General features: G+C 46.7%; 2 protein-coding genes across 19 annotated transcripts in view; both read left to right on the top strand.

The window, feature by feature from the left end:
- Window positions 1–10,090, top strand: part of AADAC (arylacetamide deacetylase) — a 74,563-nt gene extending 64,473 nt beyond the window's left edge. Inside the window, exon 6 of the transcript XR_008825139.1 lies at window positions 10,076–10,090. The gene's annotated coding sequence lies outside the window, so the exon portion shown is untranslated. The remainder of the gene's footprint in view (window positions 1–10,075) is intronic.
- Window positions 1–26,408, top strand: part of MBNL1 (muscleblind like splicing regulator 1) — a 111,596-nt gene that overhangs the window by 9,424 nt on the left and 75,764 nt on the right. For 12 of the 18 annotated variants that reach the window (XM_056358345.1, XM_056358349.1, XM_056358331.1 and 9 more), the window contains exon 2: window positions 19,561–20,533. The exons of 1 other annotated variant lie outside the window; for it this stretch is intronic. In XM_056358345.1, the coding sequence (XP_056214320.1) occupies window positions 20,360–20,533 (174 nt within the window). In that variant the 5' untranslated portion in view covers window positions 19,561–20,359. Of the gene's footprint in view, window positions 1–184; window positions 330–437; window positions 587–19,256; window positions 19,474–19,560; window positions 20,534–26,408 lie in introns of those variants that run through there. 5 more of the 18 variants (XM_056358332.1, XM_056358333.1, XM_056358334.1 and 2 more) reach the window with 5 other exon arrangements.

A 26,408-nucleotide genomic window follows, 5' to 3' on the forward strand; every position in this document is an offset into this window, starting at 1 on the left:
GCCCGTCCCGGGCGGCGGTGCCAGCGGAGCGGTGTTGCCGGTGACATTTCCCCCTCGCTTCCCTCCCCCTGCTTTGCCTTTTTTTTTTTTTTTTTTTTTTTTTTTTTTTTTTTTTTCCTTTTTCCCTTTCCTCCGAAACCGGAGGCGGCGGCGGGGCCGGGCACGTGTGCTGGGGCTCGGGCACCGTGACTCATGAGGCGCCGGGCCGCGCCGCCGCGGGGAGGATGAGGGAGGCGAGTCCCCGGGGGAGAGCAGCTCGCGACGCCCCCGCTCTTCACCTCTCCCTTGGCTTCGCTGCGCCCGGATCCCGGAGGCTGTGCCGGGCTTAGGTGAGTGCGGCCGAGCCGGGCCCCCGCCGAGGGCCTGCCGGGGCGCGGGGCTGCCCGCGGGGCCGCGGCGCGCTTCCGGACGGGCGGGGGCGGCGGCGGAAGCGGGGGCCGGGGCCGGCGCGGGGAGCCCGGGCCGCTGCCGCCGCCTCCCGCCCGCCCGCCGCGCCGGCGGCGCTGACAGCATGCGCCCCTGACTGGGCCGGGCCGCCACCGCCGTGCCCGGGCCGGGCCGCCGCCCGCCCGCGGGCATGCCAGAGGTGAGTGCCGACGGCGGCGGCAGGTGCCCGCGGCGCGGCTGCCCCCGGCCCGGCGCGGCCTCCCCCGGCGCGGCTGCTGCGGTGGGCCCCGAGGGTGGCGGCCTGGCGGGGGCGGCGGCGCGGTGGAGGCAGGGGGGGTTCGGGCCGGCCCGGTGGGGCCGAGAGCGGGGCCCGCGCTGGTGGAGCGGTGGCCCGGCCTGGGGGACTCGCCGCCCGTGGACCGGGAGCTCCCCCCGGCGCGGCCCGGGTGCCCGGGGCAGGCAGAGCCCGCGGGGCCGGGGTGGGCCGCCCGCTGTGCGGCGGCCGCGGCCGTGTCCGGGCGCTGCGGGGAGTGCGGCTAGACGCCCTGTGCGACGGCGGCATCCCAGGGGGGCGGGCGGCCCGGCGGCCTCCTGAGCGCGCCGCTGCGCTGCCGACCCCGTGGCGGCTCCCGCCTTACCGCGGGGACGGGGCGCTGGGCTTCGGCCTGGGGGCTTGGGGGGCGGGCTTCGGTTTTGGAGAAAGTTCTTGAATTGCGAACTTTGTTTTGCCCCGAGTTACTGCAAACAGGTCGGTTCGGTAAGATGCCAGCGTAGTGGAAGAGAAAAATGCGGGGATGTCTTCTCTATAACATGGTTATTTTAGAAAAATACATGATTGTTTTTTTCCAGAAATTATTTATTTCCGTTGTTTTTTTGCGGGGGACCTGTGCCGGAGCGCTGGCTGCACCGGGGCCGGGGGTGCCGAGCGGGGGCGGCCCTGCGTGGGGCCGGGCCCGGGCGGGGAACGGCGGCGCCGAACAAAGAACCGGCCGGGATCCTCGTTAGCGCTGTGGGAAAGAGGTTCTAATGAAACGGCACGTTCCAAAGTGACAACAAGGAAACAGTTTGCTTGATGAATAATTAACTGACGGTGCTTACTGCTGCGGGGGAAGTTTGAGGGGCAGAGCCCGGGGCCGGGGATCGCAGCGCCGGCCGGCGGGGGGACCTGACCCCTGCCCGCCCTGCTGATGGAAAACAGTGCTGCGGCAATTTAACGTAGATACATGAGAAAGAAGTCAAAGGCTTGGCGTCCCCAGTTGCACTGAAGTGGGTGACAGAAGTGCTGCCGGTGGAAGATTGTGACGCGGCGGCACAGAAAGCGGGGTGTGTGTGTGTGTGTGTGTCCCTGCTGGTGGGGCTGGGCGGCTGGGGAGCGCGGCACCCACCGGGGCGGGGGGCTGCGGGGGCAGCGCGTGCTTTCGCAGCGTCAAATTTGTGTCACTCTGCTTTCCTCGGCAGGCTTCGGAGCAGATGTAGACTGAAAACTAAAATGGAATTGGACTGCCCTGGATTTAAAAGCTGGGCTTTCTAAGCTACATAACTTCTTCAGCCTTAGTTGAAACAGAAGATGTTTAAATAGAAGAGCAATGGTGATGACTGAATGTTCAAAGTTTCATAACCAGTTAGTCTCTAGACCTGAGAAAATTTTGAAAAGTTACAGCCTGCACGTTGTACGTATGAAATAGCGGTTATTGTGGAGCCTGTGTAGTTTACGCGACACCTAAAAGTGTAGGATTGTGCTGCTGTTACTTACTTGGGCTACAGGCTACAGATTTCGTACTCTGATATGATATGAAAGATGAAGTGACAGGGCATATTTATTGTCTCATTTCCTTAAAGCCATCGTTGGATTAAATTTATTTTGAATGGTGGGCAGGGGTCTGAGTCCAAAGATGTTCTGTTTTACCATGAGGCAGTTGAATTGGTGGGCAAAGTTGGGGCATGATGTGAGCAATTTGTAATTCACTTGAGTAAGGAAACGGTGTTAAAGCTGTCCTGTGAAAACTCCCCTCAGCTGCAGAGGAGGGTATGGTTTCCATACATGCACTGCACAGCGCCAGCATTCCCTGTGGTGGGAACAGCCTTGCTTTGTGATTTCTTTTCATTTACGCGGAAAATCCTCCTTTATGCTCGTTGTCTCAGAAGTGTTGTGAAGCATGGCTGTGCCACGTGCCAGATAGGCATGAGCTTCTTGTTTTTCTGGGCTGAAAGCTGTATTGCAAACATGGGAAACCGCCAGCTCGGATGTATCCAGTGCCTGCTGACAGCCCAGACCCTCCTAGGCAAATGCCTAATTCATGTTCTTCACCCTCGTGGCAGAAGGCATTAGGAGATTTAGATCTGGTGGATTAATGAGGTAATAATGACTAGTATCAGTCTTCAGCAGTATCAACAAAACAGTTTAATTAGTGAAAGCAGAGAACTCTTAATTTAAAATTTCTCTTGTTTATTGTCATCTAATTGCAGAAGTAATCATAATTCAGTCTTTACTCACAGGTTTTTCTGTAGGCAGTCAGGCCCAAGAAGTTACTCTTTCACTGGCTGGCTGCCGTCAGCATACAGTGTGTCCGAGGGTTTTCGGCCCAGTTTGTCCTGGTGAGACTTGGGAGATGGCGAAAGCGTAATCCTAAGAAAGATGCTTGAATGGGGGTTTAGTAGGGTGCCGCGTGGTTCCTGGAGTGCCTTGGCATCGCAGTGGCCGCATGGCAGGCACCTCAGTGGGGTGCAGTGCTGGTAAGGCTTGGTGCTGGACTGGTCAGCGAGGGGCACGCAGACCTTTGCTGCTGCTGGCGGTGCCGTGCTGGTGGGGCGTGTAAAAATTTCAGGGTGTTTTGCTGATTTTACTTGAGACTGGAAGAGCTGTTAGTTCATTCTGCTGTGGGAAGTTCAACGGTATAATCAGAAATAAGTGTGAATCAAGCTGTATCAGGCCTTAAATGTAGACATTCATTTTCAGTTTTGGGAAGAGGTTAATTTTGTTTTGTGTTACTCCACCTCTTGAATGCCACTACTTTGTTGCTTCACAAAGTGTCAGATGCTGTTCATCATCTTGTAGTATCACTAGGTAGTAATTAGGGAGTTTATCTATATTCTGCTTCCTACAGCGAGGCCAAGGGTTAATAAACAAACATTTTTGTATGCCTCTATGACAAATACCGCACAGTGACAGGCATTAGAAAGTAGCAGGTGCTTCTGTTGGTTTCTTTTAGAACTGGTTTTGCATGGAGGTTTCTGGTGCTTGTCCAGTTTGCATGTTGCAGGAGCACTGAAAATGCAGCGTTCCAAAATTTCACAAGCAAGAAAGATACTGTTGGGAAGAATGTGTAATGTCATTTGCTGTAGCCTGTTCTCCAAGGGATTTTTAGAGGACTGGTGAGTGTAGTTGTTCTGTGGCCTTTGAACAGTGTCCAAGCTGCATCACTTTGCATTCTGTGTCAGATGCAAATCTGACTTCCCTGAATTTAGAGCCCGAGTATACTGGACACCTAGTATACATAGGTGTATATGGTGATACACATGGTGATGCATCACATCAAGCAGCCGAAACAAACATTAAATAGTCAAAAGGGTCCACAGGGCCGTTATTTTGGTTTCCCAGAGGAGACAGACTGGTAAAATGGTGTGTTTTTTACCATACTGTCCAGGATCGTTTATGTGGCCACAGTAAAGGTTCTTATACATGTGGTGTAGATGAAGGTCTTGTGGCCAGTTCAGATTAAAACATACGCTTTTGTCTCTGTTTCCTTTAAGTACTTGTTTTATTCTGCTGCTTCAGCTTTAATGCGAAGGTGGTAATGGCACAGGAATGCCTGTAATTAGGAGGATGAGCCTTAGCGCCTCTTGATGTCCAGAATAGAGGATGATTGCTACTTGGGAACTGCGTGTATAAACTGGGAACATAATTTCTCTAGCACATCATTTCTCTGATGCCACTAACACAGAGGAAGTCACACCTGTTGGATTATAAAAGACACCTTGCAGTAACTTTGCCTTACGCCTGTTTTAAATGCAAATGCTTTGAAGACCAGCTCATTAAGATGAAATGCAAAGTTCTGTTCCCTTTTGTTGTCATGTTTTTATAATTTTTGTCCATGCTGGGGATGACTTCTGTAACTATGGATATTTCTAAAAACATTCCTGCAACTAGTCCTGTCCAGAAGGAATTTTACTGTGGTTTTATTTTGTGTGTTGTTAGATGGATTCCCAGTGTGAACAAGGAAGGGTACTGATGTCAGTGATCAGGTGTTGCCCGAAATGATCTGCTTTGGTACTGTTGTTCATTTGTAAGTGGTGGCAGAATAACCCCACACGCAAACGCGGTGGGTTCAGAGATCTGCTGGAGTGTGAGCAAAGCTCAGGTTTGTAGGTCCAGGATTTTGGTTAATTGCTTTATCTGCCTAACATCTGTAAGGTGTGGAGTCTGGCTGGGTTTGATTGCTTCCCTAGGGATCTCAACGTTCAGATCCCTCCTGCTAGTTATAGCCCCGTGCAGGGCAGAGGGGGCAGCAGGAGGACCCAGGGCAGGCAGGGGCTCTGGGGCTTTCCTTTGCTTGTGCATGCAGTGGTCTCCACTGTTTGTGTTCCTTAGGGATTAGAGCAGTTGCCTATGATTATTATTTTTTCATTTTATTTTATTATCAGTTATGTGTTGTAAACTTAGCTTCCCAAGTAATGCAGCAAAGTAAAGAATATTTCCCTCCTACTACCCCATAATTATTTACTGAAAGAATAAACGTGAATGGATTTTTATTGCTATCCTTGGTGACATTTGGAGTCTCTTCTGCTGTGAATATGTGCAGTTGTAATTCCCATTGGTGTCAATGAGAGTTCGCGCAATTAACAAGGAAAGAGAAGGGACCAGTAAAACTGTGCCACATTTGTGATGAAACTCTTAATACATGCCAAGATAAAAAATGTACACATTTAATAGAATTGAGAGGTGAAGGTTTTGCATATGGCGTTTTATAAGGGACTGTGGTTCCTGTTAAGGACGTTCAAGCGAGTGAGCAGTCCACGTCACCCCTTCCTGTTCTCCCTTCAGTGGTCTGTGTAGGGTGAATGTCTTAGTCATCACTTTGCTTGGAGAATAAAGCCAGTGACAAATGTTTTACACTGTTAGGTGCATTCAGAACCAGCAGTAAATTGTCCTGCGCTGAGGCTGATTTGAAATGTCTTCCATAGCTTCAGTGGGAGCAGCAGGACGGCGATGGCAGCAGCGCTGAGCTGGTGCAGGTCAACGCGTGCAAGGCTGCTTGTGCCCGTTGGGCTGTTTGATGACTGCATGAGGGTTTGATGCATGCTGACCTCAGGATGAAATCCAGCTACCTATCAGGAGAATTGCTTTTCCTTTGGGATCCATTTTTTTTTTTTTTTTTATGTCTACTTACTGTCAGCTAGTACTCTGTGAAATAACTCATGTTTCAAATCAGCAATGCAGCATACAAATGTATAAAAGAATATTTTTACCCAAGAGATCTTTATTTTAGGTAGCTGGGAAAACTCCCTTTAGATGTACTATAAAGAAAAGAAGCCAAAGTTTGCGATGGATATAATCTGTCCTCGCTAAGTGCAGCTTGAATTTTCAATGGGATAATTGCTTTTTGGCATTAATTAGAAATATCAGCAGCAGTTTGTAAGGTAAAAAAATACTTCTGTCACTAGGATGCTAAACAGTGCGCTTCAAGTTCATCTTGTTTGAATCTATAGGTTACACTGGAAAACCAAGGAAGCCAGGACTGAGTAAACCACAGCTGGCTGTGAGTTTTGTGTAGCTGGATTATCATTTCCCTACGCCAAGTGTATAATTGGCATTAACTCAGCATGGGGCATGGGCCAGCGTGTGCTGCAGCCAGGCTGCCCGCTTAGCCCCTGGGTCTGCATGTCCTGCAGTCCCGATCCCTCGGCAGCTGCTCATCACTGCCAGTGAGCAGTCTTGGAGAGAAAGAGCTCCCAGCCCTTATTTGAGCACTGTCAGAAAGCATGCAACTGCCTGTGTTGCTCTTAGGACCTTATGCTTTTGGCAAATATGCCAAGTATTTGTTTTCACAGAAAAATATCTGGGGACATAAATATGCAAGCTGTATATCGGTGGCTGAATCGGAATGCATTTCAGCACAACAAAAATAAATAAGTACTATACAGGTTAAAATATGTCTAGTCATTTGACATTTTGAAAAGTGAGCTGTTGCATGGCCCTCCGTTGCTAGCCCAGCTGCGTTTGACTCATTTTGTCAGTTCTTCCTTTCAATTTACAGGTGGTGGTTTAAACTTCTGCATACGGTCCAGTTTTTCCTATTGGAAGTGCGTACCTTGCTGTCTGCCCCTGAGGGAGGCTGCTGTGATAAAGGGAGTTTTTTTCACTTACATACTTGTCAGTAGCGTTACATTCAGAGTTCTTACAAAAGCGCGTCAGTCTTGTTTGCTGTGACACAGAAGAAAATTAACAGAGTGTGCACTGAATTTTCCCCTTATCTTGCTATACCACATTTTATGTATCTTGTAGTGAGATGTTTTGTTTCTACGGTTGCAGACTTTGTGTTTCAGAAGATTAATAGACTTAGCAGCCCAGTTTGCTAAGCTTTGTGATGATAACAATGCAGTAAGTCATGAGACAGTTGCAGATCATCTGGCAAGGCAAAATACTTTTGGGCTTGAACTTGGAGCAGGTATTATTTGCAGAGAAAAGTAAAATGTTGAAAGCTTTGTAAATAATGTGTCCTGACTTGTGTGGCTGTAAGGTCAAGTTTGACTGAAGAGCCTGCATGGGAAGCTCAGTTGATGGCATCTGTGTTCACCCTTTATGCGTGCCCACAGACAGAGAGAGACAGCATTTATGAAGTATATGCATGGCATTTAACGCAGCAAGTACGAAGCATGGAATTGTTCTTCTGGCCGAGCTTGGGTGTGGACGCCGGCGGTGCAGGCTGGAGGAATGAGAGCAGCGCGGTGCCGGATGCTGGCCTCTTGCAGCCGCTGCTGCCCGTGCCACCTGGAGCGGCTCCCCACATTCCTACTGCACTGCTGGCTCCCGTGCAGGCGAGTCCGACTGGGAGCGGTGAGTAAGGGCTTGGGAACCCAGAGCATTTTTGGGCCCTGGGCCCAATCCTGCTTCCAGAGAAGTTAATGGGAATTTTTCCTTCTAAAAAAGGGATCAGAACTGCTCAGCTTGGTCCCGCAAGGCCCTCGGTGCTCCTCCCTCAGTGATCCTTCAACCGCAGGCTCCCCGCTTTGCACGGGGGGAGGGTGGTCCATGGGTGCACCACGAAGCCCACCGTGGGTCAGGTCAGCCCACTGCAGGGCACGTGGGATGGGAGCGTGCTCCTGAGGCCGCTTTAGCTCTGGCATTGCAGTGACGTTATCTGCTGCAGTGACTTCTACACAGTCTTCAAGGAGATAAGGTTTTCTTTTAAATTGAAGTAAAATGCTGTAGGAGAAAATGAAGTTTTCTGCGTTAATTGGGCCTAGATATACCCGAGGTCTTGAGCCCTTAAACTCCACACTCCCAGGGGCACCGTGGAGGAACATGCAGGCTCTGGGAGCTCACTGAACCAGGCAGATATGTCAGGTTTTCCGAGCAGGTTGCCAAGCTGAAGGCAGCAGTAATTAGGCCTGGATTCACCATAGAAAGTAAGTGTCTCCGGGTGCGCAGGCGCCCGAGAGCCGGTGCTCCAACATCTGCCGAGTTCGCTTGGAGAGGCGCAGGCGGGATGGTGGCTGCTCTGGGGCTGGTGCTGTGGAACCGCCTGCCCTTCCTCCTCCTCGCTGATCCCCGAGGGTCTGTGCTCGCCTTCCTGACTGACACTGGCTGTTTCGGTGTTGCTTGTGCCATCTGGTTTCCATGGGAGAAAGGTCCTGTCAGCTGCACGTACTGATAAACACAGCATGATTTACTTGTGAGAAATAAGCTCTAGTCTTTTTTTTTTTTTTTTTTTCCTGTGAGACTCTGAAGCTTTGAAAAAAAATTGGAACAAAAAATGTTTCTTCCAGTGTTTGAACAACTTTATTAGTACCTGCACAGCATTCTTGACGTTGTACGATCACTGTTGGTTTTCAGTGAAATCCTTTCCGTATGTAACTTCATACGGGAATCCTTCAGTGCTCAAATACCTAGGCAAACTTAAATGGACTGAGACTTCTTCCACAAGCAGTGAAAAATCAAAGGTAGCGGGCCCATGATACTGATAATGTAATTATGAGCTTTTCAGCTTTTTTATGTGGAACAGTTAAAAATGTTCTGGGAGCAGGCGCTTGCCGCTATGACTTAGCTTTGCAGACTGCTTAGAAGAAAGTCCCTGGGAAGATATCTTGCTTGCTGCTTATCAGCATTTTATTGTGCTTCTGTATTTATGTGCAAATATATTCCATAAATAAATCTTTAATGATAGAATCTTTTTCTGAAAAGTAGAGGCAGATCTCTTCAGTTCTTCTAATTAAATACAGCTAACAGTGGTAACTAAAATATAAGAATCTGAACTTCTTTCACTCATTTTTCTGCGTGACTGGCAAAATCATTGCTTTGAGTTTGTTGGCTTGTTTTGTTCTCTACAACTTCTAAGCAATCTGTCTTTAATCACCATTTTTATGAAAACTGCTTTTTCTCAAATCTTTTCAGAAGCTACATTCCGAATATTCCGTGGGGTTTTGTAAGAGTAGAATTTTAAAGTTTCATATTTGGTATTTTTAACTGGCTTTTAGAGGTAAGAGTGAGAGTACAAGGAAGGTGGTAGTCTTTTGATGTTTTTCTAAAAATTCCTTCACTGTGGTGTTCAGTTTGGGTGGCTTGCACAGGTGTGTTAATGGGAAAGGGGATGCATTGAGGAGAACTGGAGGATAGGCAGGAGTCTCCCATGTGAGAAATACTATGGGAAAGCAGATAAAAGTAGTGGAGGGTAGGCAACGATGAGAAATGTTTTGGGTATTATGCAAGCCTCCACAGTTGCTGTGCAGTGCTGCGAGTTAATCGGAGCAGTGCTGGGGCTTGCAGGGGCCAGCGTGGGATCACTGGGTCTCCTTGCCCCAGGAGCTGGCTCAGCTGTTGTGCCTGCCTGAGCTCCCCGAGCACGTGGGCTCGCACCCTCACTGTCTGCTTGGCAGCGGGAAGCTCTGCCGTGGCTCTCCTCTAGAAAGAAAACAAGATGAGGAGCTGCAGAACTGGAGCTTGGCACAAGTGGCACCATTAAATGGGCCTGAGCACTTTTTAATATTGGGTTTTCCTATAGCGTCATTCTTAATGCTGTTATTTTGGATTGTTTAAAAGTCAAGAATGTTTATAAAGTAACTAACGACAGGGATGTAACCTCAATGCTTTAGATACTTTAAAAAGTGGTGTAAAATTTTTGGTCCACACCTGTGGTCCTTTGACATGCTAGCTTCGGTATTTTTATTCTGTTGCGGCAGGTGTTTTAGGGAAAGTGATCCATTTTTGTCTTGCATGGATATAGAGGCCATTTGGTCTGTAAGAAGAATTAATGGGAATGTGACGGTTATGCGTTCTGTGATGTGGCACCAGTTGAGCATAGGAAAGGTTGCCTACACAGTGAGCAAAAAGGGCACAGGTCACTTCTCGGTCAGGAAGGAGCCTGTACCGGAGACCAGCCTGTGAGCCCTGTGCGCAGGGTTTGGCTGGTGCAGGGGGCAATGCCACTCCTGTGGCCTGACTGAGGCAGAACAAGCCAAGAGCGAGGCACAGGCATGTGGTGTTGGAACAAGAGCAATCTGGCGGCTCTTACGATGTGAGACCATGAGGAAAACTAGGATGCAAGGGAGTAACACAGAGGGGTCTGTGTTTGTTCTGCCTCGGAGACTTTCCTTGATTATTCTGTGTAAGATGGGACCTCAGATGTAGTTCATGTAGCTCAGCCGTGCAACAGCCATAAACAAAAACTTAGCAAGGTAGTGGGTTATGACCCAATCCATAACCCAGAAACAAAAATTATTAAAGATCTGACTGGCCAAGCTGGAAACCCCCTGTAGCTACCGTTTGTGGTGATGCAGGGGAAGGTGCTGACACACTCACTGTACCTTCCATGCCAGGCTGCTGCTTACTTGTTTTCTTTTTAAATATAAGTTTACTAAGCTGAGATAGCAGCCTGTGGGTGATCTCCTGTGCCTTTGTGTGTTGCACCAGCAGTGTCCCTGTAGCTGGTTTTGCTTGGTTGCCCCAAGACCCTGTGCTGGTAGCGGCTGGGGTTTCTGCCACAGAGCTGCAGGTGTGATGGTGTTGCAGCTCCCTGCCCTGTAAGCACAGACCTTCTGGTTGCTGCAGTAACAAAAAATGATACCTTTTTCATCCTCCCCTAACTTCATCTTTATCACTCACAGCAAAAGGCTAAAAATGAGAGAAAAGTTGTATGCAAGCATGCGCTGAAGCAGCGTTACACCATTACACCAGCTGGGTCATTCAGGCATTGGGGATTCCATGAACAAAATGAGCATTAGCAAAATTCATCACCAAACCCAGCTCTTGATGGAGGGGGGAGGAAAGCTAGGCTTAAACCCTGCCACCTCGCTGCCATCTCACACTGGAATGGCCTTGCTCCCTCCATCACTCATGGCAGTTCTTCTGGCTGAGGTTTGGCGCAGAAGCAGCTGTTTGAAACAGGGGCTGTTAGTGCGTTGTTTTTTGTGATTATTGTTAGCTATGTGAATACCATGATTCAAGATGAACAAGCATAACAATAAACTATAGCAAATGCTGATTAAAAAATGGTCTCAAAGACATTTTTCACATCTTTCATAAAATAAAACATAGTCATTCAGGTTTTGTTCCTCTTTTTTAATACCAGTGACTAATTTGGAGCTTTTCCTTTGTGTCTAAAGACACATATATTTATTTAGCTTGGGTGAGATTGATGTGATTAATTTTGCATCATGTTTCTGTGCTGCTGAGCACTGTATGTGTAGTCATCTCTGTTAAATCAAGGAAAACGTCTCCTAAATTTGATTACTTTGGCTGTACGCTGAAGAATCATTTTGCTCTTGTATTAGTGCACAGCAGGTATCTTGTATACCTCAGATGGTGACAGAGCAGAGAGAGTTTAAGACACCTTTGTCTAGGATTTCGATTTTTACGTAAATAATGAAAAGAAATTACTTTAGATTCATTGTATTTTCTGTTAAGTCATACGAGTTTTTACTATCTTGGAAGGGCATGACTGATAAATAAAACGTAAGGCCTGAGTGTATTGAAACAGAAAATACTCTACTTTGGGTTTGAGATTCTTTGAGAAATGGAAAGCTTTGAACAGAAACAGTCAGCTTTATTTCCTGTCTTGCAACAGATGCTGGAGTAGTTTTCCAGCACTGTCCTTGCCCCATGCCTCACGTTGCGTTGAGAGGAGCCAGGCATCCACCCTCACACGGAGCTGGCAGTGCCTGCTGCTCCGTGCAGCCCCGGCACGGCAGTGCCGTGACTGTCTGTGACTGGGTGATTTCAGAGGTGTGGGTCCCTGGAGGTGCTGTGCCAGGGCGCGCTCCTTCAGTCTGTGCTGCACCAGCAGCCCTGTTTTCACATGTTCTTCTATAATTTTCTCATCCTTGCAGAGAAGCACGTGATTGTCACAGCATTGCCACAGCTCGCCATTACCGAGCTGAAGTGATCAGGCCATCAAAATCTGAGTTCTAGCTTGCTGTCGAAAGTGGAACTCTGCATAATGTGTTCTTCGATATCTGTATTCATGTCCCTTTTTGTTTGCCCTCAAGTCAGATGCAAGATGAAGCAATCCACATAATTACAACTTCGATTTGCCTTGCTAGGTGCGTGCCTGTTGACGCAGCAGGCAGCTGATGGTAAGGTGCCCCACGCTGAATTTTGCTGAAGCTGCCCTGATGGGCTCTGCTGCGGTAGGCAGCCTCTGTGGGGCGAGCAGGGGATACTGGGGGTTCAGGGGAGTCGGATGGTGTGCCAGCTCAGAGCAGGTGATGTGAATGGCCTTTTCTGCTTCTGGTAATTAAGTTCAGATTTAACTGGACAGATCCATTTGACATGTGCAAGGTCGCATCCAGACTCCTCATTCATAATTATTCACGCAACAAAGCGGTCATCATGCAAATGGGCAAGAACTTCGAAATCTAGAGTTTGGTGATGGGGGCAAACGGGGAGGGGGGTGCCCAGACTGGGGCAGGTTAGCCAAGCTGAGTGGAGGAGCTCATTGGCTGGAGCAAATGCTATTAGTAATAATGTTACTACTGACCATATATATATGCCCTAATCCATGAGGTTCTCACCAGGGTGGTCTCTCAAGGCTCATTTTACCCACTGCTTTATCCAGCTATTTCTGGGGAAGGAAAATGCCACCCTTTGCAACCAGGACCCCGCAGCAGCTGCTTTTGAAGGGGAAGTGAAAAATAATGTATCTGATTGTGAAAAGTGAGAACCTTAGCAGTAATAAGGTGCCAGTGTATTTTCCCTCACTGTGCAGTAGATGTTAAGGCATCCGAGCTGTAAGAAGCTCTAGACTGGGTGTCTGCAGCATCCCTCGTGAGGGAGAGCTCCTCTGGGTAGCTTTTCCTCCCTGAAACCATTTGCATCAGCTGAATTTGATGTTAGAGGAAAGCGGTTGCTTCCCTTGCTGAGTCATGGGCATTGCTTTTTTCTAGATGTTGTCATGGATGATACTAATAATCATGGTTCTTTTATATATACATATATATATATAAAACATTTTATATATATATATTCACACATGTAAAGTTAATAATGACCTGTCATTGTGGGAATGTTTTCCACTGATGTGCATGTGTCCTTTTTGCCATTGTTATAAGTAGCTCCCGGTTTTGAATCTGTTGTGGGACTCATCCCAAGGTTTGCCATGTGGCTGTGTTCTTGAGGAAAATGCCCAAAACCTGCCACATGCGGGACAGCCCGTGTTACCATTTGGCTGCAGAACCAACAGGCACCTCCAGCCTGCTTCCACTAAAACAGGCAAGACAAGTAACAAGAATTCTGAAGTCATGCAGGTGTGTGATGCAGGAGAGAGTAGGGAGTGTTCTGGGTGTGAAATGTACCTTGCTGGTGGCAGGGGATGAGATGGAGCAGGCGATTCGGAGTGATCGATGTGCCGGCCACCGTGCTTGCTCTCCCTGTGCTGCCCCAGACATGGTGCTGGGTTTGTGGGAGGCTGATCCTGGTTTGATGCTGCTGACGTAGGTCATCTCACTCCGCTCCTGCATCACTTGGCTTATGTATGTGTGCAGTTAATCAAACAAAATGTCTTTAATGTGCAAGAGGCTGGTTAATAAATAGCTCTGTGCTTTTTGGAAGAGTGCATAGTTATTTTGTTATGGTCTCTCAAATGTCTTTGTATGGAAACACAGTGTTCAAAATTAATATTAATTGAAGCAACCACATAAGACTGATTTTAACAAATAGCATTTGGTTATTCCAATTCAGTTTTTCTTTTTTTAAAAAAATACTACTTGGAGTTTTAAGTTGGATCGTTAGGTTACTGTTGTTTTTAAAGATAAAGAACTTCTTTTTAGATTCATGTGGGAAATGACACTTATTTTATGATTGAAATTCCCCTGTGCCAGTATAATACAGAACCTTATATTTCTAAAATATATTATGTAAATGTTACGGTAAAGGAATTACAGGATGCATATGTTTTCACTACCAGAAACCGCATTTGCAGCTTCAGTGGTGTGGATGGATACATGAATGCTTTGTAATACATAAATTGATGGCAAAATGGTTTAAATGCAGAGTAGTCCTTCCTCCCATTTTGTGCCTCTGGCTTACAAGTTGAAAGAGCAGAATAATAGCTAGCATGCACACTTCCTAGTCTGGAGACAGACACTGATCTTTCCTGATTTTAGTTTATAAATACCCATCCATCTAATGCTGTAAGATGATCTGAATTCTGCAAGTCCCAGATTTTATGAAGGACACTGATATATACCATAGGTGATAAAAAAAGAATTTCAACAGGTCTATCTCTTGATTTGAAAGTTGTTTTTTTTTTTAATTACAGTAATAGTGGTTTATTCATAACCATCTACCTTTTAAAGGAAAGCGGGTGTATGGAATTTGCAGTATAACTTTCTGACTTGAAAATAGCATATACTTTAAAGTAAGAAAATATTGGCCTATGGGATTTGTATGTCGGTGCCATTACACTGTTGTTGACAGTTGGTTCACAGTTTGATTAGGGATGTAAATCTTCGAGAACGGATTTGAGGGCAATACCGTATTTCTGCACACTGCAGTAACATGTGTGCAACTGGAGGCACTTGTTGCCTCTTTTTTTTTTTTTTTTTTTCCATTATTTATCCAGTTTTTGTGAACTGAGTACACTTGGATATGTTAAATTCAGATGTCATGTCACCGTTAGGTGTTTCTGCTAAAACATTCTCGGAAACTGTGAAATATGCTCAAGATAAAAACATGGCTGATGAGGAGGATCTGTCTAAGAAGCCCAGTGAAGTCAGTGGGAGGTTGCACTGCCTTCCCAAGCAACTCTGCCAGAGCTAAAACAGTACAGCAATAACCTTTAAAACACTATTGCTAGTACTACTACTACTAAAACTATGTGTATTATGCAAAATATCTGGGTCATAGAAGTCGTGTTGGCAGTTTTTTTTACAAATCCGGTATGGGACTTGCTTAGTAGGTCAGAGCTAAGAGGTGATTGTAGTTCTACCAAGCTTTCCAAGTTGCAAGTTGCTGGGCTGTGGGGGGCTGTGAAGTGTGCCTCAAATGGTGCAGATTCTGGCATTCCTGCTGTGGAATTGGCTGTTTTGTGCTGCTGCCTTTACTGTGCTCTACTTTTTCCTGATATATGTGAAAGTACAAAATTGAGAGAGGGGTCTTTTTGCTTTTATGTACTGTTGTAGGGGTGTAGCAGTTCCTGCAGAGCAAGAGTACGAGACCAGTTAGGTTTGTTTGGTAGTAGTTTACTAAATAATATTTTTCTTTAACCAATCCTTCACTGTTATATGGCCAAGACATTAATTAGCTCATTGTTTCTGCTTAATTTTGTGACAGCTCTATAATTATATCCCTCAATAGTGCCATGAAGTAATTGCTGTGTCTTTTCCAAATTTCACATTGAGATATTTTATTGGTAAACTTTAAATTTGGCAGAGAGGTGTTTTGAAAGTACTGTAAGGCAGTCAGTAATTTTTGTATTTCTTTATTTAAAAGACATTGGGCAATTTCAGGCTTTGAGACTGCACTGTCAATGTAAATAGAACGCTGAGTTTGTTCCATTTCCTATCATTAGAGTCATTGTCATGAGGATGAATTCATGTTATGTAATTATCTGTTCTTGCTGAGAGTTCTCATGTCATTGACACTGGTGTTTTCGGCTTCCACTTTCTCTGAGCATGAAAACAGAATTCTTTACTGCCATGTTCTTCTTTAGTGTTGTGCTTTTTGCCTGTCCAGCTTTATATATATCTTTCTTTCTGAGAGACGTGTATGAATTGAGATAGAGAAAACAGGAACGGCCAGCAAGCCCAGTTACAGGAAGAGGAAAAACAATGGCTCTTTGGGAACAGTCCCCAGTGCAGTGAGGCACTCCTGTTCAGATAGCCTATTTTTGTCTCAAGGCCTGTAATGAGAAGAGGAGGAAAAACATATTGTCAACTGGGCTGTGCAATATTTCTTTATAGCAATAATGGGAAGTAATAAAAACAGAACATATTTATTCAGAACTTAGAAACCATAATCCCATGGTCCTTTCTGTGTTAGTTTCACTTTCTTGGGTACTTCCAGATAACCTTTCCATTGATTTGTGAAGCTGTTCCTTAATAATTTATTTTCATTGACCCAGCTCAGCAGACAACTAAGTCATCTATCTTACTCTCTTACAGAGTGATTTCTCAGTGTTCCTTCTCCCTTTTTGTCTTTTTCTGAGAACCACTTTTTAATATGCTTTCAACATTTTTAGCTTCAATTTCCTTGTATTAGCACTAATTGGTGAGCGTGAGGTTATGCTTTGGCCAAACCGATGTTGCAGCATTCCCAAGGCAAGTAGCAAATACTTCCAGATTTCAAAAGGTGAACTGCAGAAGCCACCTGTGGATTAAGAACAGCCTTTAGTACAGAATGGCCTACTAGGTGGAGTCTGGAAGCTGTCAGCCCCCAAATAATTTTCAATTAAGTTAATAATCAGCTCACTCCTTTTCATGTCCCCTGACTATGGTTCCTCCTTTTGGATTTGTTGCAGTCTTTCCCTTGTTCATCAGAGACAGCCCAAAGAGAGGCATTGTGTTTGTCTGCTGGTTTGGTTTTTGAATTATTTTTTTTTTGCAGACAGTGGTATCCTTTAGCATTTGATGCTTACTAGGGACTCCTTACTGGCTTGGGATATAACAAGAGAATTTAAAAGTGAGGGCAAAATAGTTTATGCAGATAAATAAAAAAAAACCAACACAAACCTCAATGCTAACATCTTCCTTTATTTAGTGGAGATATTGAAGATATACCTCTGGTCTGAAGTCAGTCTTTATTTTTGCTGGAAGGCTATTTTTAAAGCTGACATTTCTGCCTGTGTTTTCACAGGTAGGTAACAAGTTCTGGCAAAACAATTTTTCTTCCAGTGACTGTGCAGACAAAATATACATCTAGCACTTCTTCACATTCAGAAGATTTACCTTTGAGGCATCACGGTTCCCTGGAGTAATGCTTTTCTTTTGGTAGCTGGCAGCCTGCAGAATGAAGGGTGAAATTTTGCCTTGTTGAATGCAGTTACAGGTATGTCACTGACCTCAACAGGAGTAAGATTTTGCTCGGTGGAAGTGGCTAGTCCAGCTCCAAATAGAAAACTTACTACAAAGCTAGGAATAAAACATAGTTTTATGAGTTTTACTAGGAATATTACTTCTTTCACTACATGAGAGCACAAAAGATAGTTTTCATCTGTTTTTGTTTTGTGTGTTGCCTTTGTGCTGTCTTTCTTTGCTTGTTACGGCTGATGACTACTGTAATGAGAGTGAAATTAAGTATCTTGTTTTGAAAATTTGGCCTTTAACTTGCTTTGACTTTAGCATGTAAAACACATCAATTGCTGCTCTAACTCTTCTTGGTGTTTGGAAAAATCAATGCTTGGTATGGATTGTATACCAAACTTATAAACGGGAGAAAATCTTTGCTTAGAGCTGTTTCACAGCTTTGTTGTAGAGCTCTTCCTGCCTTCATCAGTATCACCTTCTCCTGAGGGATTCACAGGGAATAAATGTTTGTAAAATATAACACTCAAAAGTCATCATTTTGTGCTCTACAAGAGTAAGGGTGGGAGGAAGCAGATCTATTACGGTGGAGAACAAGGTCAAGTTGTGGAACTCCTTGTTGGGAGGCTGGCAGTGTGTTTTATGCTTCTGACAGCTCTCTGATGGGAATGGCAGTCCTGCTCAGTCCAGCACGAGGCGGCTGGGGATGCCGGGATGCCCAGGTGAGCCCGCTGCTGTGCGGCCGTGGGTAGGCAGCTTCATGAGGTCCTGGCATGTTGCTCTGCATTTTCAAATCTCATGGTGCTAACCTGCCATGGCTGGGTAGTGTGGCTCAGGTGGGAGAACCAAACTTGTTTCCCTGCGCACTTGTTATGGAATGAGTTTTCAAGACCTGAGTCTCGGCTGTATCCCGAAGTGCTGATCAGTAGTGACTGCTGGCACAGGATGACTGACACTCTTGAGTTTTAGGTAGTCGAAGCAAATGAGTATCTGTGTTTACCAAGAAGACACCTAGCGGTTAACTTGTGCTTGCAAGTAATTATGCACAGTGGTTTGTCTCTTGCTAGCAGGGATTAAAAATGTGGGCACGATTACAAGTGTCCTGGCAAGGAAACCAGAGTGCTGTGTTATAATCTTATTAGCTGTATTAGGTGTGTCTTACTTCTCCTGTAGTTTGTTGTTTTAATCACTTAGGCCCTGGGAAAAGACTGTTCATAGATTTTCCTCATCTTGTTGGTTTGCATCCATGCCAACCAGCTTCCAGGCTTCCCAAAGATCTGTTCCTGATTCCAGTGTCAGCGATGCTGCTTTGGGGGTTGTGGTGGTGGTGGGAAACAGGAAGATGACAGAGCAGTATCTTTAGAAAGACAGGGAAGGGTGGGATGCTGTTGGGGGTTGCAGTGCTGACAGGAGAATTCCCATTGTTGGTGTTGCCCACGGGCTGTGCTGTGCAGGCCCTGGGCAGTACTGCAGGGGCCTACCAGCTCTACTCCAGGCTGCTCTTTCGAGATCTTCAGGCTGGGACAAGAGTTGTAATTTATTATAGAGTTACCAGAGCTGGGCATCTCGTCTCAATGAAGTGCCCATTCCACCATTGGCATCTGAGGGGATGGGTTTACGCTCTCGTTTCTCGATGTTAAATGCCTGGGTGTTTTTTTAAGTGAACGATGTTTATCACGAGAAGTGTAGTGCACCTGCAAGATATTAGTGGAAGGAAGCTGAGCGCTGAGTAGCGGCGCGTTATTTCCTGGGGCCTGGGAGGGCAGCGGTCCGGCCCGTTGGCGGTGGCCCCGGGACGCCCTGCGTTGGCCGCTTGGGCTGCGCGGGAGCGCGGCTTGGGGCCGGCGGGTCGCTCAGCGGGCACGCCGCCTGCCGGCTCTTCTGGGCGGGTCCCGGGCACGGCCACAGCGTGGTGGCGGGCTCCCTGCGCGGGGGGCCCGGACCCTGAGGCGGGGGAGCCGTACCTGCGGGAGGGGGGGCGGCCCCCTGAAGCGGCCCGTACCTGCGGGGTGGGGGGGGAGTTCCCGGCTCCCTGCGGCGGGGGGGCCGTACCGGCGGGGCCGGCGGGCGGGCCGGGGCCCGGCGGGGCGGGGCGGGCCGGCGGACGGTACCATTCCCCGCGCGTGGGCGCTCCGGCGGCGGCGGTGCGATGGTCCGTCCCCCTCGCTGCATGTCGGGTAGGGCCCGGGCCCACACGCTCGTCCTCCGGCGGCCGGGCGAGCCCCGTCGGGCGGGCGCTGCTCGGGGGCAGCGCAGCCAGCGTCTGACAGGCGCGACCTTTCATAAGACGGCCCCCGCCATTGGCTTGCTGCCCGGAATATCGCTGCAACGCTATCTGCGATTGGCTCGCTCCTGATCATGCCTGGCTCCGCGCGGGGACGCGGCCCCTCTCCTCACGGCCCGGCGGCGGCTGGCGTGAGTGTCCTGCGCGGGGCGGCGGCGGCTCCGCGGGACCCCCGGGATGCCGCCCGCTGAATTGTAACGTGTCTCTTCTCTCTGCAGGTTGGTACTAAGAAGTGCCTTTCCTGACGTCTCTGCTGCTTGGGACCGCTTCTAGAGCAGCCGCTGCTTTTTGCCTTGCTTGCTGCCAGCTAGACTGCGACGACAGCGCATCCGCCAGGCACCCCCCTGCCGCCCGCGCCGAGGGGCCGGCGCGCTCGGGCCCTGCCCTAGCCTGCTTTACTGTAAAAATAAAAGTTTGCTGCGAAGGTCAGATATCTTCTGCCCGAAAACCAAGGAGAGGAGGAAAAAAACCAACCCACAAACAAAAAAACAAACAAAAAAACCCAACCCCAAACCACCCTATCTTGATCGTTGCTCTAAACTGCTGCATCTGTCTATGCCAAACTAATCGATACCGATTGCACCACAAAACCCCCCGCTGCAAATTCAGCTGCGTGGAGATCACCTTCCAGACAACTTTACCTGAAAGTAGCTTGGAAATCCTGTGTTGGAGGGTCTGCCATATTTCCAAGCTTGCACCGTGGGCTCCGGCCAGCACTCGGGATGGGTAACTGAGCGCACCAGCCTAGCCCCGGGCTGCACATTTTAACGTTCAACTTGCCAGTAACCCTGGCGTTTCTCTAAGTGCAAGACCTCTGACAGTGTCACGCTGTGAACTCGTGGTGGCACAGCTTTTCCTTGAGAAAAGCCACCCAATTTTACACGTACTTTTAAAATAGGGAGTGGGGGGGAAGAAAAAAAATTCTGGAGGTGGCGCTTTCATCATTTCCAGTTTTATCAGTTCAGCTACTCGTTTGTCCATTTTATTGGAAATTTTAACTACCTGTAAAATCTAAAGATGGCTGTTAGTGTCACGCCGATTCGGGACACAAAATGGCTAACGCTGGAAGTGTGTAGGGAGTTCCAAAGGGGGACTTGCTCACGACCAGACACGGAATGTAAATTTGCACATCCATCGAAAAGCTGCCAAGTTGAAAACGGACGCGTAATCGCCTGCTTTGATTCATTGAAAGTGAGTAAATATTATATTATTTTCAAGGATATATGGTTAATGAAAGACACAGTTGTAGCCAGAAAAACGCTGCAGCCCAAATGGAGCAATTGCTGTCTGCCAGCAGTGGGATGTTTTGCTGCTCTTATTTTATTGATGCTCGTTGATTTGTTTTGCTGTTTTCCTCGGGGGAGGGGGAAGGATAGGGGAAATGAAGGGAAAATACGCTTGGCAAGGCTCAAATCCCCCAGTATGGTTACAGTGACTGGCTCTTTGCCTCCGAATTATCCTCTGCCTGTAGCTGGAATAAAGGGCACTTCACGTAGAAACAGCAAAGTCACTGTAAGGATTCTTAGTTTTTAATAGCACAAACCACGTAAGCAATATGAGGATTTGTTTCCATCTCTTAACTACCAGCAGGTTGTTGGTGTCTCTGGACAGCTGATGGTGAATCTTAGAAGAGTGTTTTCCTCCCTAGGTTATTTAGGTATCTGTGAGCACCCTGCTTGTATTTCTATGTTTGGGACTGCTGTGGTTATCCTGCCTTTTTCACAAATGCACTTGCTTAAGGGAAGGACAACACTTAGCAGAAAGCAAGGTGCAGAGCTCTAGCGTGCTGGAGCAGGGAGGGTGCAGCCTCATTGTGATTTTTAGGAGGGATGCCTGAGTTAGGCGCTATAAATGTATTGCTGCTATTCTGCTGTAGCATAGTTTCAGTAGTTAGACATGTAGATCCCGGTGCCCTCCCTTAATTTCTTATGAATTAAATAATCTTAACATTTAAAATACTTATGCCACAAACAGTGTGGAATTAATTCAGTAGAGTCATAAAAAAAATAATCAAAAGTTGGAAAATGGAACTGTGTCTGTCAGGTTTTTTCTGCAGTATAATTTTTTCTTCCTGGGACCAAATCCCAGGAAGTGGAGCAGAGACCGACTTGGCTTGTGGCAGAGACATGCTTTGGGGAGGGAGTTGTAGCTGTAACCAGCTACTGCAGGTTGCTTGTGTGGCCAGGTCCCGATCGCAGCGGGAGCTGGGCAGGAAGTGGGTTTGTAGCAGTTTTATATAAATCCTGCAGTTTAAAATTCCGGAGTTTAAAAATGTATCTCGTCTCAGATCGGGGTAAAGAGTGAACCTTTAAAATGCTCTCTGGCCCGAAATACCTGTCCCCATCACCCCCAGCCATGTTTTAACTCACTGATTATGGAATGGTTTTGTTTCTGTGTTGTTCAGATTTAGTTTACAGTCATTATAATATATGCAGGGGGCAGGGGGAGAAAAAATTAATTTTAAAATGTGGAAATGAAATGTTACTATGCATTTACAATAGTGTTGGAGTTCAGGGCAGTGCCAGAGGCCACGGTGCTGATGGGCAGTCCTGGCCCCGAGGTATCACCCTCACCGGAGAGCGGCCCAGCGCCTCTGCCTGCCCTCGCCACCGTGGCCACCAGCCCTGGGTGGCAGCAAGCCCACCTGGTGCTTTCTTCATGTGGCATGGCATGAGCTAGCCACCACTGCAAGGACACTGTGCCTGCCATGTGCCGTCGTTGGAGGCTGTGTGGCCAGGTGCAGCGGGGATGGCTGTGCTGCAGTGTTGCTCCCATCCCAGCCTTGGAGGTCTAAATTTGCCTCTGTGTGAGAGGCTGTGAGGGTGAAGGTTCTTTTGCTGGTAAAACACTACCCGCAATGTCCCGTGGTTTAATTTCGCTATGATCTGTCATGGTCGCAGTGGCCTTGCCCCACTAGGCTGGCGCTTTTCAGAGCAAGGATGAGACCAAAAAGGTTGAAACAAAGCACTGGAATTAACTGGACATGAATCTCCTTCACTGTGGGAGGCATCACCTGAGTTTGCTGTATGTCATCACCCTCTGCTCAGATTCCTGGCGTCCATGGTCATTGGAAGTGCTTTCAAATCTCTGTGCCGGATGAGGAGGCCTGCGGCACTGGAGCCGGAGCAGCAGCCTGGCTTGTGTCTGGATGAGAGGAGGACCAGGGGCTGGCCAGGCTTCCCCAGCCCCAGCGGTGCAACTGGCTTCTCTGTTGCCCTCAACAGGGCTCTTCCGCTTCCTTTTTTGTTGAAGGAGATAATTATCACCTCTGTAAAGAGCTGCAAGGTCCGCGGATAGTAACTTGGTAACAACACAGCATTATTACATTGCTTTAGAAATACTCCATGGAAAAGAGACTCTTCTGCCCATGTGAAGCCAGTGCAGCAGCAGAGCTGTAAGCTAGGAAATAATCTGCTATTTAAAAATACAGTGCTTACCAGATATGTTTACTTGTGTTCATGCTGGAAGGTTTACTTGTAGCTGAGGTGCTGTGTGCTGGCTCCCAGGGGATCCACTGGGTTCCCTTGCTGTAGGCTGGGGAACAGGGCTGGGGTGGGGAACGCTGCTGCTGCTGCTGCTGCTGGAGCCGGGAGACCTGCTCGCTGAGTGGGCCTTCACATGTGTTTGTCAGCTGGCTCCTGAGCTTTTTTTTTATTTATTTATTTTTTTAAATTATTATTATTATTAAAGTAGCTTCTATAATGTATGAGTACTTCTGGTAAACAGAAAATGGAATGCATCCCTTCACTGAATTCCCCGTCCAGTCCACATAGTGGAAAAGCAGTTGCTCAGGTTTTTGTTTTGTTTCAGATCTTTGGCAATCTCTGTGTGTGAAGCTAAACAAGCTCTAGTTACTTGATTAAGTTTTCTGCAATATCAGAAACCGTAGATGTTATGCAGAAACAGTTTAGGGAGATGTTGTACCAGATTTGTCTGGACCCTGTAATGTCAGCTGATAGTTTACCAAAGAAAAAGAAAATGTCTTTGTTTAGGATATTCAAAAGTAATTTTTAATATTTCAGTAATTCGGTGTGGATATAATGTCCTTACTGTATACTAAAATAGTACTACACCTACACGTTTACCTCATTATTAAGGTACTTGGTTTCTTATAACTCTGTGTAACATTAGTGTTTACCAAACAGCTGCTATTGCATTGTCTCTTGGACGTAAGACTGATACTTAGTCACTGAATTTTTCTTTACAAACTGTGAATGCATCTTTCGCTTATAGCATTCCCAAGGATTCCTGTGTCTTGGAAAAATGCTTTATATTAGCTGACATCAGACAGGTGTGTGGTAGTGCTGCAGAGAGCTGCAGCCCCCGGTAGGAATACTTGCTCATGAGCTGGAGATGGCCGGTGTGTTCTGCTATATTTAGAGCATAAACAGGCAAAGCAAACACTTTCTGAGGGGACCCCGTGAAATGGCAGTACCCTTCAGCTCTGCCGAGCCAGACTTTGGCCTCCGTCCCAGGTGTCCTCCGCGGGTGTTGTGCAGGGACAGCATGCAGCCAGCCTCAAGCAGACACAGCTCCCCTGATCTGCTCATAGGAGGTAAAAATAGATTTCAGAAGTGCGTTTTTCAGCTTTGATAAAGTATTTCCACCCTGCCCCCTGTGAAATGAAAGCAAAACCAATGTGTGTAGGTCTGAAGCAAAAAAAGAGGGGCATTTACAGCCAAGGATCTCTGCTCCATGTTGTGTTGCTGCCTGTGGGTGCCATTGCTGGCGTTCGCAAGGGCTGCTATGGAGCTGTGGCACTGCAGCGTTCATCCCTGGACACGTGTCATTTGTTGGGAAACATGTCCTGTGTGTGCACCTTACGGGTTCTTTCTTCATCCTGAATTGGTAACAAGCAGCAGTTGTTATGTGTTAATTAGGAGCGTGGGGGAGAAGGAGGAAGACATGTACATTTCTGTGACAGTGGCAAGGTAGTGCAAGAAGGAGGTCAGGGCCATGTCAATCAGCAAGATTTTATCATTTTGCTGTTGAATACCCTGCTTCATAATTAGTTCGAACTGGAATCTGCAGGACTGTCCTGAGGGTAGCGCGTTAATCAAGATAAATGCATCTGGGATAATCTAGCCCTTAGATATTAGTAGGATAATTTTAAAACAAGAATGATTATGTAGTGTATTCAAATTGTGCGCTTGAGTGGCTGAGTCAGCTCCAGTTCTGGCTCTGCGTTGTTTAAATGCCGTAGGATTTTTTTCCTAAATTTGGATGCCTAAAAGCCTGTTAAACTGTCTACAGCAAAAATAAGCTCTTGAGTTCCTAAATCAGGATGCAACAGAAATTAGACTTTTAGCATTTTTCTTTTTTCTTTTTTTTTCCCCCCCTTGGATAAATATGCTGAAGTAGAATTCATTTTTGAAATTACATTAGCTTCATCAGATGTTCCGATAGATGAGTCATCTGATGTTTCCTGAAAACTGAGATAACAATGTCTTAACAATGGGGAGATGGATGTCAAATGCAAATCTTGTGGGAGGCTGCGGATGCGCCGAGGACACCCCATCAGCCTGGCTGTAGTTTGTGCGTGCCACGTCCTTTGGCTGCCACATCATCTTTCCTAGTTTTTTGAAAGTATAAAGACAGTGAGGAAGAAAGCAAGGAGGGGGTTACGAGGACTCAAGACTGTTTTTCCTGTGGTGCTGCCCAGTTGTGGTCAGCACTGCTGTTAGCTGGTACTTCTCCACTGCAGGCAGTGGGCTTTGTGCAGGATGGAAGCTGTTGTGATCCATAACGTGCCAGTTCTAACTGATCAGAACTTCATATGATTTCAGCAGCCTTGGTAAACACGGCAGGATTTGGTCTGAATCAGTTTATCCTCTTGGAGCTAACATCCACTATGGGCACTGAAAGTTTCAAATAAATTTTCGCTCTCTTCAGTTATGCTTCTGCTAAGGCAGCTACTTCATGCTCGACTGGATGTCCCAGTGAAGTGTAAAAGCTTTTTCCTGCTCTTCCTTCAGCATCTGAAAAGTCTTGGAACACTCACGTTTCTCTGCTTTTTTGAAATTCTAAGAAAAAGGCAGAGACTACTAGTTCAGGTCTTTACACTGATGACATCTGAGCTTGAAGCTCTGGTGCCTTGTGTATAAAATCCACCAGTATGTAGTATGTTAGTATTTTACCTACTTTTGAAGAAGTATTTTAAAAATGAAACTCATGAACTCTGTAAAAGTGACATGCCATTTTTTACCAAGAAACCTTAAAAAAATATAAATGCATTATTATTATTATTATTGGTGAACTTGGCGAGCAGCTTATTTCTGCCACCTCAGAGATGTAACTGTTAATTGTTCATATCTTTCTGCTTCATCACTGCTTCAAAAAATAATGATTTTTTTTTTGACTTGTCATTCCCGTTTGTGTTATACTTACCTAAGGGTGCAGAATAAGGATGTTATTTATTTTAATACCACAAAAAGAAAAACACAGGAAGTGTATTTCATTAATAATGTGAGAATGGCAGATCATTGGCTCTATCTCTCCTTTAATGAAGGCAGGAGAGAAAAATACAGAAACGTAGTTACAGAGCAGGTGACTGTTCAGTAATGCTAACTTTGTGGTATGTGGCATCGCATGAGTGCCTGGCAGTAATGGCATTCAGGGTGCAGAGGTGAGATTCAGCTCAGGGGCTGGGAGGCAGATGGACACATGTCTGATTCCAAGGAAACTTGTAAAGCAGTAACCCTTGGAAAAAAATGAAGATATAAGTAGAGTTCAAATTCCTGAGACGTGATTTGCCATTTTTCTCCTCTTCAGCCTGTGCGTTTGCCAGTAGGCTGAGCTCCAGAAGAAGAAGAAGCAAAAGGAAAGGGGCAAATACATTGGGAAAATGGTGCAATTGTTAGGCCGAATGGCAAATAGTCCATTAAAAAAACAATCAAACCCATGCATGTTCCTCTGTGGGAACATAAATGGCATTTTGAAATCTTACTAGATATTCAGACAGAAGAGTTATGGCTCACTGTGGTGTTCGGAGTCCATATTATAGATTCATCTCTACATCTGCAGGAAGAAATTAAAAAAAATGTAAAAAATTGCATTGCAGCATTTG

Source organism: Falco biarmicus, chromosome 13, assembly GCF_023638135.1.
Source record: "Falco biarmicus isolate bFalBia1 chromosome 13, bFalBia1.pri, whole genome shotgun sequence".
NCBI lineage: Eukaryota > Metazoa > Chordata > Aves > Falconiformes > Falconidae > Falco > Falco biarmicus.